This window comes from Branchiostoma lanceolatum, chromosome 1, assembly GCF_035083965.1.
Source record: "Branchiostoma lanceolatum isolate klBraLanc5 chromosome 1, klBraLanc5.hap2, whole genome shotgun sequence".
In the NCBI taxonomy this organism is placed as follows: Eukaryota; Metazoa; Chordata; class Leptocardii; order Amphioxiformes; family Branchiostomatidae; genus Branchiostoma; species Branchiostoma lanceolatum.
This window is the reverse complement of record NC_089722.1, coordinates 17896062-17913265: the sequence shown is the minus strand read 5'-3', so window position 1 is coordinate 17913265 and position 17204 is coordinate 17896062. Positions and strand designations below refer to the sequence as shown.

General features: G+C 41.2%; 2 protein-coding genes across 2 annotated transcripts; one reads left to right on the top strand and one right to left on the bottom strand.

Annotated features, from left to right (window-relative positions):
• The first annotated feature begins 711 nt into the window (after window positions 1-711).
• LOC136438887 (serine/arginine-rich splicing factor 1B-like) lies at window positions 712-7030 on the top strand. The gene is made up of 5 exons (XM_066433912.1): window positions 712-843; window positions 1926-2139; window positions 3388-3581; window positions 4196-4368; window positions 5711-7030. Exons 2-5 carry the CDS (start codon window positions 1967-1969, stop codon window positions 5921-5923), a joined length of 753 nt encoding a protein of 250 aa, XP_066290009.1. The 5' UTR covers window positions 712-843; window positions 1926-1966; the 3' UTR covers window positions 5924-7030.
• A 452-nt stretch (window positions 7031-7482) lies between these two features.
• On the bottom strand, window positions 7483-17118 carry LOC136438945 (glutamyl-tRNA(Gln) amidotransferase subunit C, mitochondrial-like). Its single transcript, XM_066433990.1, has 5 exons — window positions 16908-17118; window positions 11525-11575; window positions 9278-9447; window positions 8229-8332; window positions 7483-7818 (listed from the first exon to the last, which is right to left on the bottom strand). Exons 1-5 carry the CDS (start codon window positions 16989-16991, stop codon window positions 7778-7780), a joined length of 450 nt encoding a protein of 149 aa, XP_066290087.1. The 5' UTR covers window positions 16992-17118; the 3' UTR covers window positions 7483-7777.
• Between the last annotated feature and the right edge of the window lie 86 nt (window positions 17119-17204).

Here is a 17204-nt window from a genome sequence, read left to right as displayed (position 1 = left end):
GCTCCACTGTCTGTCGATAACGATGCAAAATTTCCTGGCAATTACAGGGTTTTCATAGAAATTAAGGGGCCCGTTAACGCGGGGGTAAAAAAAAATCATTGTAGGCATCATATTCCATTTTCAAGTGCAAATATTCATAATACACGTAATAGGACCCGGATTGCTACTGCTAGTGTTTGTTTGTTTGAACCTTTGTTTATTCATGATAAGCTCAAATCGGCACGCAGGCCGCTTTTCATTGAGGTCATGAGGGAAGAGGTAAGGGTCAGATACAATATAACAGAGATACACAGTCATTTGAGTCCTAATAACTCTATCAACATATATCATTACATATTTATGGTACAACAATATACAATTTCTACAACATACAACATAAAGTGTTTCCAGTCAATACGTGCAAGTAATGAAAATATCTCAAATTAAACCGTTTCCAGTATCTAAAAGTAGATGGAGCTGGAAAGGATCTAGCATTAGTGATCATTAGTTGGATACAAATTTCGGATCATACCTAGGAGGTAAAGACAATTTATATTACGACAGACACGACAAAAGGAAAGGCACAATAGAAAACACAATAGCTACAACTTTGTGTGGGTTGGCGACATAAAGAAAACGGGACAAAATAGAAAGTCGCTACAAAAACGCCTAAAAGACACGTCAAAAACCCATTCCTCTGCTTGGGGCCAGAAGATTTATGGAACCTTGCCGATTGCTACCGAGGCTAACGTGGACAGATGTTCGGAATAGATCGGCCTTTGTCGGTAAGCCTCGCGAGAATTCACGAGAATTAATGAGCGGCGTGCATTGACGAACCCGCCATTTTGAGAAGGAAGTTCCAAGGTAAGGTTATCAAAGTCTTTCTTGATTTTTTTTGCCGCTATTGGCTTAAATAGGCTATAATAAAACGTTCGATACCTTCGTAAGAATATGTAGATTGTGCGGAATTCACCTATACCGATAATTGTGCTCCTGGATGACGATTTTTGTTCGAAGTTTACTCTTGTGATGGCGGGTTCTTTGTACGTTACGCCCGCCCCGATGTGTGGGGCGTCGGCCAAGCCGTGAAACAAGATAAACTTTCCGCGAAATTTCTCAAATCTTGCGGCTCACGAAAGCCTGAAATTGTTCTGCCACTGTCTTTGGTACCATTGGGTTTATGTGTAGGACTAAATGTAAACTAAACTGACGTTTTTTGTTCAACAAAGCTACCCCCACTGTTTTGAATTTGGGAGGGTTGTTTGTGACCTTACCAAGGCCGTAGGGGAATAGAACCTTGACCTATGATGATCAGAGGTCAGTTTAAGTATTTTTAAAGGGGAAAGATGACGAAACAAGCTGTAGTTTGCACGTTTCTTTTTCAGAAGGACACTAAACGGAGTGTAATTGGCTTTGCGATTAACATAATAAAACAAGCCAAATTTTGTTTACGTTACGGTCTCCCCTTACCCCCAACCATCCATTTAATCTATACAGGATTATGATTTGAAGCCTACAACGTGGCATGGCAGCTTTGGGCGAACAGTCTTATACTGGGCTGGAAATATGCACTAGCAAATCACGTTAACCACGGGAATATCATACTATGATTCATACTCATAGAGTGATAGACCTTCAAATAAAACAAACATGTATTAGTACATGTTTTTTAAATCACAATTGTTGAACATTTTTATGGACATTTTGAGTAGAAGCCACCAAAGATACCGCTGAAATTCTATTCCCACAGGGTGCAATATTGACGATGTCTATGTTACGTATGTAAATGTTGGGTTTTGTTAACTACTGTCAAATTCCAAGACAAAGTTGGATGGAAGTGGCCCTCTTCACCGATTCAATATCCTCAAGTGTCAACGTAAGGGTAAGATCCAGTGGACGGAACGCAACAAACTTATCACAATTTGTGATCCTCTTTCTCCCTATAGCTCTGACAACTTAAAGAAAACACCAAGCAAACAAGATCGAAATGTCTAATTTCTACGGAAACAACGACTGCCGCATCTATGTGGGGAACCTCCCACCCGAGGTGCGTGAAGAGGACATCAAGGACGTCTTCTGGAAGTACGGCAAGATCATCCACGTCGATCTCAAGATCGGCAGGGGTCCGCCGTTCGCCTTCGTGGAGTTTGATGACAAGAGGTGGGTGGAAGATGCATCGAAGACTGGGAATCAGAACTCTGTAGGGAAAGCGTATTCAAAACTAGACTCTACCAGTCTCCCCCGGTCGCTGGGAAAATAGTAGAAATTGGCCAAATAGAGTCAAATGTTTGAAGGGAATCGGCTACGGAGAGGGTCAAATTGGCAACCGAGTCTGGTAGAGACTAGCGGTTTGGGCGTGCGGTTTGGGCTTGCGGCTTGGGTGCCTTGTCGATCAGCGAAGGTTAGCAAACATATAACAAGTTCTTCAAGACACGACTATTGTAACAAATATCAATGAGATTTGTCCTTTTTTTGGCCAACCCAACGTGTTAGAGTGTTGTTTTGATGGGCAAAACAAATTCTGATGACAGACAAGGCACTTCCTGTTACAATTGTCCTGGGCTTGTCTGTTCTGTCACGGTCTGCTCGCAGAGCAATAAAAGGATCATTTAGCTACTTTGCACCTATTAGATAGTCATTAGTGCCGATCAAAGAAGGCACCGACTTTTAACAGTCTCCTCGGTTGCCAATTTTACCCTCTCTCTGTAGCCGACTCCCTTCAAACATTTGACTCTATTTGGCCAATTTCTACTATTTTCCCAGCGACCGGGGGAGACTGGTAGAGTCTAATTCAAAACCAACAAAGTAGGAAAAGGAATGGTGAAAGCAAAGCATGCAAAAATGAGGGCAAAAAGACTTATGAGCATTACTTTGGACCGCCAAACTTTGTCAGGCATTTGCAAAGCGGCACAAGCTAAAAAAAATTGCAATTGACAAAATGCACAGAATGATGCAAAGCAGCTCAAGGCGGTGAATATGATATTCAATATCTTTCTTTGAGATTGCAAATCTCTTTTATGAGCCTTAATCATTGTACATTGGTTTTTAATTCAGTGATAACACTGCAGTTTCCTAGTCTCTACCAGACTAACTGCGCCAGGGTTTCACTTGCAGGCTCCGGGCAAAATGTGATCTTCACTGTGGACTGACTCTACTGGCTAATTATTCCTTTTTCTGCCGAATTCTATGATTCATACGCCCGTAAGAGGGCCTGGTGGAGGCTAGCAGTTTCCACTGAAAGTATCTTGTATCAAATCCAAAAGCTGAAGACAACACTTATAAGCTGCAATGTAAAGTACTGAACACAGGAACTGTAAACAGGATATAACACCACCATGTAAATAAAAACTAACTTCATCTTTGATTCCCCTTTGAAAAGCTCATCTTGTTGTGCACGTTTTTGTTTAGGGATGCGGACGATGCCGTGTACGGGAGAGACGGCTACACCTTAGATGGGTACAGACTGAGGGTGGAGTTCCCCAGGGGGTCAGCGAGGGGCGGCTACGGAAGGAGTGGTGGTGGTGGCGGCGGCGGCGGCGGCGGTGGTGCCCGCCGGGGTGGTGCACCCTCCCGGAGGTCCGAGTACAGAGTCTTGGTTTCAGGTGACTTGTTTTTCTCACTTGAAACACAAATATAGCTGTTAATGTTATGTAGCAGCTTAGTGTTAACCTTGCTGAGAAGACATCTTGTAGTTGTGGCTGCGCCTCCTCCCGGAGGTACGAGTACAGAGTCTTGTTTTTCTCACTTGAAACAAGCATAGCTGCTAGTAGCAGCTCGGTGTAGGCCTTGATAAGAAAGATGTCTTGTAGTTGTACTGTTGCAGGATTGGTTGTTACATTATCAGAAGGCCACAGCAAGTAAATTTTATAGATGACATCGCCTGCAGACTTCTGATCTAATGCTAGAGCATGAAAAAAACCCAGATGGACAAAAAAATAAAGTTTCAATATTGAGACCATAAATGTTGTAACAAGAATTGAAGCAACAAAACATGGTATTACAGCCGACAAGTCTTTTTTTCCTGTACTCAACTTCAATAGGTGCTTACTCAAAGTAACATAAGTGTGGTAGCCTAGTATCAATAACTACACTCCAGGCTACCTCATTATCGTCACTTCTACAACTGCATACTGTACATGGCTAGTGGTTGATGACTTAAACCTATACTATAGTCCTGCTTTTTCTCAAGTGTATGTTTTCATCTTTTCTTTACCAGGTCTGCCTCCCACTGGTAGCTGGCAGGACTTGAAGGATCACATGCGGGAGGCCGGGGACGTCTGTTTCGCAGACGTTTTCCGGGACGGCACGGGCGTCGTGGAGTTCTTGCGTTACGAGGACATGAAGTATGCGGTCAAACACCTGGATGACTCAAAGTTTAGGTCCCACGAAGTAAGTACCTTGGCCAGTTGAAGCGCAGGCGGTATTTCTCAACGTTCACACACAGTGTTTGTTTGGAAAAGTAACAAACAGTCCGCTTCTGCCCGCCAGCTAGAAGGTGGATGCCTCCGGTCAGGAGGGACTCGCCTCGCCTAGGATCACAATTTTTCTCCTAGGATCTGTGAAATTCTCTTCGGTTCAGCCCAAAACACCTCGCCTTACGTTGGAACACTCGCACAAATTGTCCTTCGGCCTGGATCGGTGAAATTCCCTTCATTTAGACCTAAGGTACATGTAGTCACGTCATGTGTAGGCTAGAGATATAGGGGATCCGTCCGTTCCTGTGAGGTTCTACTGGCTGATGAAGGTTTTCTCGACGGAGTGGACAGGAAATTGTCCGGTCCAAATCCATCTCTTTGGTTAGAAAGGAATGGTAAGGGCTCCCGCTCAGCACCCATTCCCTAACGTTCTGTCTCTAAAAAGCCCTCTTGGATGCATCAGGACTTGGCCTCACTACGGATGACCCAAAAATACTTTGCAGCACGGAGCACCAAATTTCATAAGCACAGGATCACTTCCGATTTCCCCATAGGCTGGAAAAGTACACCATTCTCACCTGCATTTAAGATAACAAACAACAGGGGCGACCTTTCTACACTAAGAGTTGGAAACAGGTAGGGAAGACATTTGAACAATCCTGAAGAATTACCTCGCCTAGGATCAGCCAAATTTTCCTCAATCAGGATTCCCTAAATAGTTTCGCTCTCACGCTGGACGGTCATTGTAAATTTGAAGAGGCCACTGGGGCAGGTCGGTAAGTTGGAAACCTTGGAGCATGGAAGAAAAGGAACGGGAGGGGATTCGGAATGGAAAAGGCCAAAAAAGTTGCAGGGCCAGGACCTTTCGGGAGGGCTTCGGCAAGGATAGGAAGGAAACCTCGGGGGAAACAAACAAACAAACAAACGGATAGGATTCCTAGGAAGCTAAGAGGAATCTGGACCCCAAGTGAGCGGGGCTTGGCAGTCCGGACACAAGGTACTAGGAAAAAAGGAAGGCCCAAAACAAATCTTGGAAAAGAAAAGGGATAAGGAATCGGAAACGTAAGGAACTTTGGGAGCCTTGCAGAGCGTTGGAGGGAGGTAAGAGCAGGCATCCCAATCAGGTGGCTTTGTTGTTTTCTTTGGCTGTAGTTGGAACCTGTGATGTCATATGTTTTCATTGAGAATGTAAGGAGTGGATGTTTGATAAATACTGTAGATTGTGTAAGCCAAGTGCAACCTTTTTCCTCCCCCCTTAGCCAAGTTTTGTGGTATTTTTCGTGTGCCTTCTAATGTCTCGATTCCACAAACTTTAGGGGGAAGTAACCTACATTCGCGTGAAGGAAGACTCGCCGTCCAGTGGAGGTGGTGGCGGCGGCAGTGGTGGTGGTGGAGGAGGTTACAGCCCGCGCAGCCCACGCAACAGGTCCAGAAGCAGAAGCCGCTCGCCATACAACAGGCGCCGTCGCTCTCGATCCTCGCCACGGTACTCGCCGGTCCGCCGCTCACGCTCTCGCTCCCGTTCGTAAGCGGCAGGGCAGAGCACATTCCGTCAGACCGTCGACAGTAATGCATGAAGGAGGGTATGCCCCTGGCAGTGGCCGTAGAATTTTAGAGCTAGAAAAAGTGACTGGACGTCATAGTCACAGGGGGATCCAGGGTAGAGGCAGCACCATTCCACAGTATAAAACAATATCCTACTCTTAAAGAGGAAAAAATTCCCTGGGTGTTACACTACAGATCTTAGGGTATCTTGGTTGTAGTATGCAATATCCGAATGTGATCACAAACATAGTCGCAAATGTATAGTCCCTTGATCTCCTGGATATTTGTAGGACCTTTTTGTACTTGCTGTTTCTTGTCTTTTTTATACGGTGTAGTAAATAGTAGTAGCTAAGTTTGATAGGGCAGGAGAAGTCGCCATAGTTGTAAAAGTGATCTGTGTGCAAGCTTTATATAACATGTTGTGTTACACAAAGGGGGGTGGTGGTCACAAGTGTATGTACATAGACCTAAGTGCACTGAATGAACAATGGGGTAGAGATCTTTTCACTTATCTTTTCCATTTGTAACATCTGCTTCTAATTGATATTGACATTTATTTTATGTACTCTAATTATTCAACTGTGTAAAACAAAAATACCAGTAGATGTACCAATGTATCATCTAACATAACTTTCTTAGTCTATACCCTTTCAAATATGCTAACTTCTGATTCTTGGAGAAGAGGCAGTTTTAACTTTGCATCTACACATTTTTTGTTGTTTACTAATGGATCCTATGGATTTCTACCATCTGAGTATTTTATGTTTAACAATTGAAGTTGTTACTAATAATTTGTCACATACAGCAGTAAGATAATACATAGGTTGGGGGATTTTCCATTACATCTTTGTTAACCTTTTTGTTTCTGATGCTTTCTGTTACTAATGCATGTAAATAGCATTGGGTGATTGTTGGGGTTATGTTAAATGTTTCCTATACACTGTTCAGTATTTTTGGTGAACTTCCACAGACACAGTGACTCTTGTTTTGGACGCAGGACACTTTCGTTTCAGGTTACAGTGTTGGCTACAAGGATGTGACCAAAGTCACCAATATTTTAATGCTTTAATAAAATACATCTTAAACCAGAATGGTATGGTGTAAGTTTTGTGTCAGCTCATAGTTTTATTCACCTTTATCTTATAACAAGGTTGTTTCCAAGTTTACAATTTTTCCACACCTACCTGTGATGTTAATTTTTGTTTGTAAATTCACATTTTAAGCTTACAAAAACATATGTTCATCAATTCCATGTAGTGAAGTCAGCTATTTAGGATGATTTGTGTAATTTTTTCCCCCAACAAGCACATTTCTGTCCTGAGAGACAGCTCTACCTACGAATCGTCCTACAATATTTTCCTGTTTCTAATCCAAGTTTGCAAGGTTAGAAATTTAACTTCTTAGTGTCCCAAACTGGAAAACAATTCCTTCTTGGCTCAAGAATCTACTCAACTCTACATCGTATTTTATCCAGCTAGCATGTCTTGCTTTTCCACTCAATTCCTTTTGGTATGAGAGCTTTGAAAAATGACCAGACATCAAAAGCAATGAGTTCTTATTTGATGGTTAAGTCCAAAGTATATGATGATGCCAACAACTTCAATAGTCATACGAACTGCACATGTCCCATCACAACGTTACAATGTAAAAGAGGAGAAAAAACTTTATTGACTTCAAAGAATGCCTTCTTGCCTGAATTTATATCATTGATAAAGCAATATGTAAATTATGTCACAGATGAATGCTGTATCTAATGTGGGGAAAAAGACCACTATAAACATGCCATTTTCTAACAAGTTAACACTTGACTATTTGGTGTGGACACCATACGGGGCCAGTCATCTGTCATATCCTTCTTTCTTTGGTAGAGGAATGTTCCCTGTAAATTAAAATTGATAATGCATCAGTTATGGTTGCTTATGTCACAGTAATAGATTAAACATGCCTGTTAGAGTACTCGACAATGTCTACAAAAAGTTACATAAAGAGTAGAGCAAAGACGAGATATCAAAACTGGAAGTTCCCCTGCACTACCATAATAACCTGCTAGGGGGCCCACAATCTAATCATTTCAAGGTCTCATGAAGACCTACCCACATACCAAATATCAAGACTTATCTATCTAGGCCTTTTCAAGTTATCCTGTTGACAGACACACACACACAAACCCTGCAACGGAAGATAAAAAACTCCCATTTTTCGTGGAGGTATTATTAAATAGTACAAATCAGCAAGCCTTGAATACCCAGGAAGTTTTCATTTGGAAATACAAGTACATGTAGTACTCACCTGGAGGTGCCACAAAGTAATCTTCCACCACCTTGCCAGCGTTCCTCAGTATATCATCCTTACAGTGCCCCTCTGTGACCTTGTCATCTCGTAAGTACAGTTCTCTGGAAAAAAAATGATTTGATGATGCCGCAGTACAGTATAAGCCGGTTCACGCTTTTAACTGCACACGCAGCGAGATGTATGGTGGGTAATATGTCAAAGTTGAGGGCCTTTGAGACATCATGTCTGGACAGTAGGGGTGGATACCGGTTCAGCTTAATAAAGTCGAGGTTTAGGTCCAGAGATTTAGGTTCAGGTCCAAACCTGAACCTGTCTATAGTTGACATGTTTTGTTTTATTAAACCAATATTAAGCATAGCAGCCGACTAATGAATGATTAAGCATAGCGAATTAAGACTGACATGCATGACTGTAAAAGTTTCTTGGTGAGAAGACTTAAGGCAAACCAGTATTCAATGTTGCACTTATCTTAAATTGTATATGCTTTTTCTTCTCATAGGGAGACTCAAAACACTTTTCATCAAACAAAATAGAAAAATATATTTGTACTTTAACAGGTTATTTTGGACTCAGGTTTTTGGCTTTCAGGTTTTTTGGACTCAGTTCTTGGATGTTATATAGGTCCGAATCAGGTCCAGCAAACCGGTATCCACCCCTACTGGACAGGTATTTAAACTTGTATTGTTTACAAGTTAGGGGCCTTCACCTGTGACATATCCTTGATGCATCTTGCTGAGAATGTTGCACAGTTTGAATCATGAACTGGCTTAAAGAGTAGTGTGGAAAACAAAGGTCTTTACTCAACCGAAGAAAAGACTACAGCCAACGTTTCCGTGACTATCTGTCATCTTTAGACGGTCATTGAAACTTTGGCTGTCACTTCCTTGGTTGTAAATAAAGAACTTCGTTATTCAGTCATGCACCATCCTGATGAAAGTATTTGCAGACATACATACTTGTAGTTGTACCTTGTCCTTTTCTTAGATGGATTGAAAAATTGCTTGTTGGAACGTCTACAAACTTGTTTGTCATTTTGTACATCATACCTGTCCTCCAAGACTGAGTCCATAGGTTCCACACCAGTTGTGTCGACCAGGAACATTTGGTCAGCAAACCGTATTGCTGCTTCCAGTCTTGCGATGCCTTCCTTATTGGCAAAGTTTACTAGGGCCAGTCTCTCCAAATGGTCAATGGTGTCCTGGTCAATCTTTGTAGGCTGTGAAGGAAGACAGTGCTTGTTGATTAGTAGAAGTAGTAGTAGTATCCAGTGTTTCGATTATACTGCTGCTGGGGTCCCTGACACGGGTGGGCAGCAGTCGGCAAGTCTTTACACCACTCCTCCATGCGGCTCTGTCCAATACTGATTTGATACTATGGATCTTTTGGCAACCAGAATCTGATGCAAGCATGCAAAGAAGGAAAAAGTGTGCCTTCATTAGGCCACACCAATTTATTTTCTTGGTTAACGGATTCGCCGCTTCGTTTTTTTGCTGAATCAAAATAAAAATAAAAACAGCAGACTGTGAAAAATTATCACCTAACCGCCATATGACCGGCCACTTTCTCCTCTCAAAATCGGCAAAGCAACAGAACAATACTTGGTTAACTATAGCACTACCACATTTGAAAATATTATATGGGGTTTTGTTTCACATTTGGTGTGTGTTTTTAGTCCCAAAACAGCTAAGAAAAGACGAATATTTGCTGACCGAAAAATATATTTGGTGGCCACCGACGAAATTTTCGGTTCTTATTTTGCAACAAAATCGGCAATCCAGTCAAAATAGCTGGTTCCTTTTAGCAATATTAGCCATAGAAATACCATGTATGATGTTGTTTAGCCTTTGATGATGGTTGTTTGGTCTGAAAACCAGTGAAAACCCGACAAAAACCACGAGGATGGCTGTACATGTGCTCTCTGGGCTCTGCTAGAAAGACCGCCATTTTGTTTGTTTGGACAGAAAGTAGCCTCACATTCCACCGTAGATTACGGGCTTTAAAATTGATATCTTCAGCATAAAAAAAAAGTATCGATCTTTTGGAAAACTGCGTAATAGACGGCATTAATATTTAGCTGCAAATTTAAAGGCTCATGTTTATTTTCTTTCCTTCAGATGTGGTTTTTGAAGTCAAATACAATTTCTACTTTCATCGAATGTGCAGCTTGAAATATGCTGCTCAAGGAATGGAACATTCCATTTTCTCAGACTGAAAGGGGCCAATGCATAACACTTGGAGTTGGAGCTGGCTGTTTTTAGAGAAAACTTTTTGAGTGTATGTTGAGGGATTTTGATGAGTGAAGTGCTTTATAAAATTCATTACATTCTCTACTAGCAAATGCATGTAGGTTTCTACTGTCTGCTTTTTTTCAAAGGTTCTGATGTGTTCTTTTCTGATCAGCTGAAAGAAGTTATACTTATTAATAAAGTGAGGAGGTTTTGCCCAATGTTCTCCACATTTTTCCATTGTGACTTGCCTCAAGTTCCAAGTAGAAAATACATGACTTGGAGTTGTGTATACTGTTCCACTTGTTGAACTTGATGGCACCGTTGGCCCCCGGTAAGGGGTCATAGCGTGGAACCTATGCCCAATTTTTTCAAAAATTCAGAATTTTTCTGTCAGTTTATATCCTAATGTAATACATGCATGAGGGTTTGCTTGTTATTTCGGTATATGTGACAGGGATGAACATGTCCTTTTGCCTTTGCTTACATACCCCGGAGCAGACAATGAATATTAATTAAGCAAATGCCAGCAAGATGAATATGTCAGAAACATAAAGTATTGTGTTTTCAAAATAGTATCGGCTTGAAGATTTTCCTGCCTTTTTGTGATTGTAGATAAGAAGTAAACCTGAAGTTCCAGGAAATGTCCTCCACTTGTACTTGAAACAGCCAAAATGCTAATGCTTCCTCCTTCCATGCCTTTTTTTTTTTTTTTTTTTTCGCCCGCCCGCTCCATTTTTTTTCTACAAAAATCCGTTAACCAAGAAATTAAATTGGTGTGGCCTTATGGTTGTGGTGGAGAAGCTGACAAAATGATGGAACACACAGACCAAACAAGTTTATTTTGTTCTTTCTTATCTTCTTTGACGAAAAATGATGCATATGGACGAAAATTGATGCACGCACGGATGTCATCCATACAACTTCCATAAGTCAGTGTGGCCTTATACATACACAGCATACAGGTACGTAGAAAGCTACAATTATTAAAAAGGCCCAGCAAGATAGTACAAAGATGATGCAGAAACAACAGATTTAAGGCCATGTCATCTAAGGTAGTTCACTAACCTGTGGTAGTTTGCTCTTGTCAACCTCCTCCCATGTTAGTTCAGAGGGCACCTATCGAAAGAGAATGAAACTTTTTCTGAAGCACTCCTCTATTCTTGAATGCAAACGATAAAAAAAGACACAATAGAATGAATGAAGGAAGACCTTTATTTTACATAAATGCCCACTGCAGGGTCACAAGAAATACTAGGGAAACAATATTAGGGGTCCGTGTATTCACCGAAATAAGGGAAATACACGAAATACACGTCCGAAATACACGAAATACACATGAAGATGGCTGAAATCTACCGAAATACAGTATGATTTGATGAGTTAACATCACAGGTTGCTATATGCCGTCTTAAAATAATATATTTATAGCCCTGGCGACAAGAAAATGACAGAAAATACTTCGCGATCCCGGCCACGTCCGGTCGCCGCCATCTTTCTTACCATACACCATGATGTTTGTTTTTCAGTGGTGTCTTCTTATGTGTCATTTACACAAAAAGGGTGGTGAAATGTACCGACATACAGTATGATTTGATGAGCAAACATCACAGGTTGCTTTATTTCGGCATAAAATAATATATTTATGGTCCTGGTGACAAGAAAAGGACAGAAAATACTTCGCGACCCCGGCCGGCCGCCGCGTCATCTTTCTTACCATACGCCATGATGTTTGCGTTGTTAGTGGTATCCGAGTCATTTACACGAACATGCTTGTAAAATGTACCGACATACAGTATGATTTGATGAGCAAACATCACAGGTTGCTTTATTTCGGCATAAAATAATATATTTATGGTCCTGGTGACAAGAAAAGGACAGAAAATACTTCGCGACCCCGGCCGGCCGTCGCGTCATCTTTCTTACCATACGCCATGATGTTTGTTGTTAGTGGTATCCGAGTCATTTACACGAACATGCTTGTAAAATGTACCGACATACAGTATGATTTGATGAGCAAACATCACAGGTTGCTGTATTTCGGCATGAAATAATCTATTTTTGGTCCTGGCGACAAGAAGAAGGCTACCCTGGGCGCCAGACTAGTACCGGGTCGCTAGCGATTTTCTTCGGCTGCCCAAGGACAGTCAGCCCGCCAGGTCTTAGAAGTCCCCCAGTGCGCTAATGCTAGGGTCACATTTCCAATCCGGGGCCCGGCCGGGCAGTCTTTGGGAACGGAAAGTATGATATTCAAGAGAACAAAAACACAAAATGTACCCAAAATTATTTAAAAGCATAGCTTTTGCAAATTTTTTGACACACACTTATTTTTTCGTTTCCGCAATCAGCCCGGCCGGGCCCCGGTTAGGAAATGTGACCCGAGCATAATTAGGGTTCTGCGGGCTGGAGGCTCTGTACATTTACATGCATATACATGTCCGTTCTTCCGAAGGGGCCAAGTGGAGGGGAGTGTCACGGGAAATAGATAAATCAATAAGATACCAAACAATTTAGATCATAGTACCAGTACAGTCAGTGCCATCACAGTTCTTACCAGCTGAGCTCTACTGTGATCCTAAAGATCATATAAGTTAAAGCTAACTTGTCACAGTGTCAGTAAGATTTTCCCCGCTCTTGACATATACTAGTTAAAGCCTGTCAATAAGAACCTTAACCCTTGCCCTCATATAACCATAGACATGGTTCATAAATAAACAAGGAGGTTAAATATACAAGATAACATTTCCCCTGTGTTCACACGGGATGTTCCTGTGAATCACACAAAACCCGCATCCCTACCAAACCCTGAAGATGATCCTGTAAAATGGAGAGAGAAAAATATTGACATTCCTTTAAATAAATGATTCATTTTTTGAATGTTAAAACAGAAAAACGGATGTCAAAAAGATAGCCAAAAGAAATTGGATATTGATGGATATTGAAGCTCGGTCATTCCAAGGAGGCTGTAACGTCCCAACACGTCAATTGGTAAGAAAGAGGACGCGGCGGCCGGCCGGGATCGCAAATTATTTTCTGCGGATTTGTTGTCGCCGGGGCCATAAATTAATTATTCGATGCCGAAATACAGCAACCTGTGATGTTTGCTCATCAAATCGTACTGTATGTCGGTACATTTTACAACCATGTTCGGATACCATTAACAACAAACATACCATAATGCACCACAAGTTAGGAAATACGTAATACCAAGGAGGTTATATAACCTCCTTGGTAATACCTAAAGCTAATCTCCAAGCAGATGACACGGGCACGGCGGCAAAATAAATATTATAAGGGATGATATTGTCAAAGGGATGATATTTGCCAAGGAAGTTTGGTCGCCAGGGGGTTTCATTTGCGGGCAAATTATCAACTGTACCGTGGACTGACTCTACTGGCCAATTATTACTTTTTTTGCCGAATTCTACGACCCATACGCTCGTAGGAAGGGCTGGTAAAGGTTTGAGAAGTTCCTGCCCACTTGTTCTGTAATGTGTGGGGTTTGTTATGTTTTCCTTTCGTCTGAATAAGTCATAGGCTGTTATCTCCCTATAATCTCCCTTGTTATCATCAATTTCGCCACTTCCTAGCTTTGCCACTTTCTTACATTTCTACACGTGTTTTTTTTCAGGTAAATTTACCGTGAGACTGGAAGAAAGGACCATTAGGCCTACTTAATATAATCTTTGTTCCAAATGCGTTCACGTTGAAATATGCGTTGTTGGGTTATCAAGTGTTTCTGTTTTTTTTGTTATTAAACTTATTGTCAACTTTATATATTCGATATTAAACTTATTGTCAACTTTCGTTCTTTTCTAACACATCAGGTTCTGACGCGTTTGGTTTTGTTTGAAGTTTTGAACGAAGACATTTGTTTCGCCTACTTAACTTAATACCGTACTAACCGTTACTAACAGAAGTCCAGCAAACGTACATTAGCAAACATCAACAAATGTATTTACAATGCAAAATGTTAAGAAAGACATTTAGACCAAGAGCAAAAGCAAAATAAGTCACAAATCTATATTACGTAAAATGGCAACAGCATTCATGGAAAGTACGCAAGTTACTTACAAATCGGGTCTTTACATTTCTTGTTGAAGGTAAAGAGACCTAGTCAAAGTTATTTCAGAAATGGCACAATCCATTAAAAAAATTATATTACGAAAATTGGCAACAACTATTTACAAATCGGGTCTTTACATTTCTTGTTGAAGGTAAAGAAACCTAGTCACAAAGTTATTTCAGAAATGACACAATCCATGAAAAAATTATATTACGAAAAATGGCAACAATTATTTACAAATCGGTCTTTACATGGCAAAAAAGGTGACACCATGCAATAAAAGGCAAAGTGATAAATTGATTTCCTGCTAAAGTACAGAAAATCACCTTGATTGCTGACGCGCTATGAAAAGGTGTCAAGGTGTTAATCGGCTTGAAAATCACGTTGCATTTGTATGGCTTGCACACTTTCTTGAAGAGATGCGACGTACCAAGGAGGTTTGGACGTACCAAGTTCATACGTCGGGCCAAATTTCATACGTTTGGCATTCAAATAGTATGACAGAAGTGTAGTTCGCTGTCAACCCCATGATATAGCTGGAGATCACTGGTTTAATAAGAGATGCGACGGACCGAATTTCGTACATCGGGCCAAATTTCATACGTCACTTGGCATTCGAATAGTATGATATAAGTGTAGTTCGCTGTCAACTAGTATATAGCTGGAGATCACTGGTTAAGAGATGCGACGTACCAAATTCCATGCGTCGGGCCAAATTTCATACATTTGGCATTCGAATAGTATGATAAAAAGTGTTAGTTCGCTGTCAACCATATAGCTAGAGATCACTGGTTTAATAAGAGATGCGACGTCACCAATTTTCATACGTTTGGCATTCAAATAGAATGACAAAAGTGTAGTTCGCTGTCAACTACTGTACTAGTATATAGCTGGAGATGTACCAAATTTCCAGGGCTAAATTTCATACGTTTCTCATTCAAATAGTATCACAAAAGTGTAGTTCGCTGTCAACCATATAGCTGGAGATCACTGGTATTGATATACTAGTAACCTCCTTGGAATAACTGGTTACAGTATTTCCTGCCGCGCAAAGGATGATGGTATAGCTTGATCCGCCATATTTGTTCCTACATGAACGCTACCCGAAGAGAAAGTTAGCGCAATCCGTTGCACATTATCGCTTCTACAATGGCATATGGGCAGTAGTTAGCAGGAAATCACATACAGGGAAAGTTTCTGACGATTGTTTAGTCATGAACGAACGTTGGACACCGCTGTATTGGATTTTTTGTTTGCCTACGAATCGGACCGCGAGTGTCGGTTGTGTTGGTGGTTCACGGCTGTTTGTCGGCAAACATCATTAGATTTGTGACCGAGCTTTATTTAGAGATAAATCATGTTCACAAATACCAAGTAGTTTATTATATGCTTGTAGTTTAATGTCGTGTAGTTTCATATTGTAATGTAAGCCAGTAGTCTTTAGTATCGCTTTAGACTAGCGGGGCAACTCGGGCGGACTCGGCGGGCGACATGGCGATTGACCCCGCTGGCGCACCCCAAAGTACGCCGGCGCTATAGAATTCCTGCCGAGCAAAAAAAAAAAAAGAAGTTAAAATTATAGTAGTGAGGCTTCTAGATCGATATCATAACCAATCTTCTCCAAACATACACATATTACGTGCTCAGTAAGTAAGGTGCCGAGTTGTCCCGGCCTAGGGGCCGAGTTGTCCTGATACCCAACAAACATCATGGCGTATGATAAGAAAGATGACGCGGCGGCCGGCCGGGGTCGCCAAGTATTTTCTGTCCTTTTCTTGTCACCAGGACCATAAATATATTATTTTATGCCGAAATAAAGCAACCTGTGATGTTTGCTCATCAAATCATACTGTATGTCGGTACATTTCACCACCCTTTTTGTGTAAATGACACATAAGATTAGACACCACTGAAAAACAAACATCATGGTGTATGGTAAGAAAGATGGCGGCGACCGGACGTGGCCGGGATCGCGAAGTATTTTCTGTCATTTTCTTGTCGCCAGGGCTATAAATATATTATTTTAAGACGGCATATAGCAACCTGTGATGTTAACTCATCAAATCATACTGTATTTCGGTAGATTTCAGCCATCTTCATGTGTATTTCGTGTATTTCGGACGTGTATTTCGTGTATTTCGCGTATTTCCCGTATTTCGGTGAATACACGGACCGAATATTAGATTGTATCAGTCTAAAAAGTTCCAATCTCTCTCTGTTGTATACTCTACATCCTACTTCAAAATGGTGTTCATACCATTACCAGCAATACTGAAGGTTACCTGATGTTTTACCCTCTACAATTTACCGACCAAACCTCCTTGACCAACCTATAATTTTTATTAAACCCATTCATAATCATAGTGCAGTGCAAGTAGTGCTCACCTTGGACGAAAACCTTCGTGTTATCGCAAGTAAAACAGCTCTGCCGACAAGAGGCGCCCTGTACAGCCACTGTAAGTGATTCATAGCTGCCCACGCACTTGTATAAACCAGCACGACACCAGTATATCATGAAATCGAGATGTTTCTTCTCACGATGATATTTTTTCAGCCACAGGCCGCCATCTTGAAAGGTGAAAGGTCATAAGGTAGCTTATCGGGTCAAATATTTGTATTCTTCCGCGGATTTCCAAAGAAATTACATATATTTTTGATACACAAACACATTTTATTTAGTAT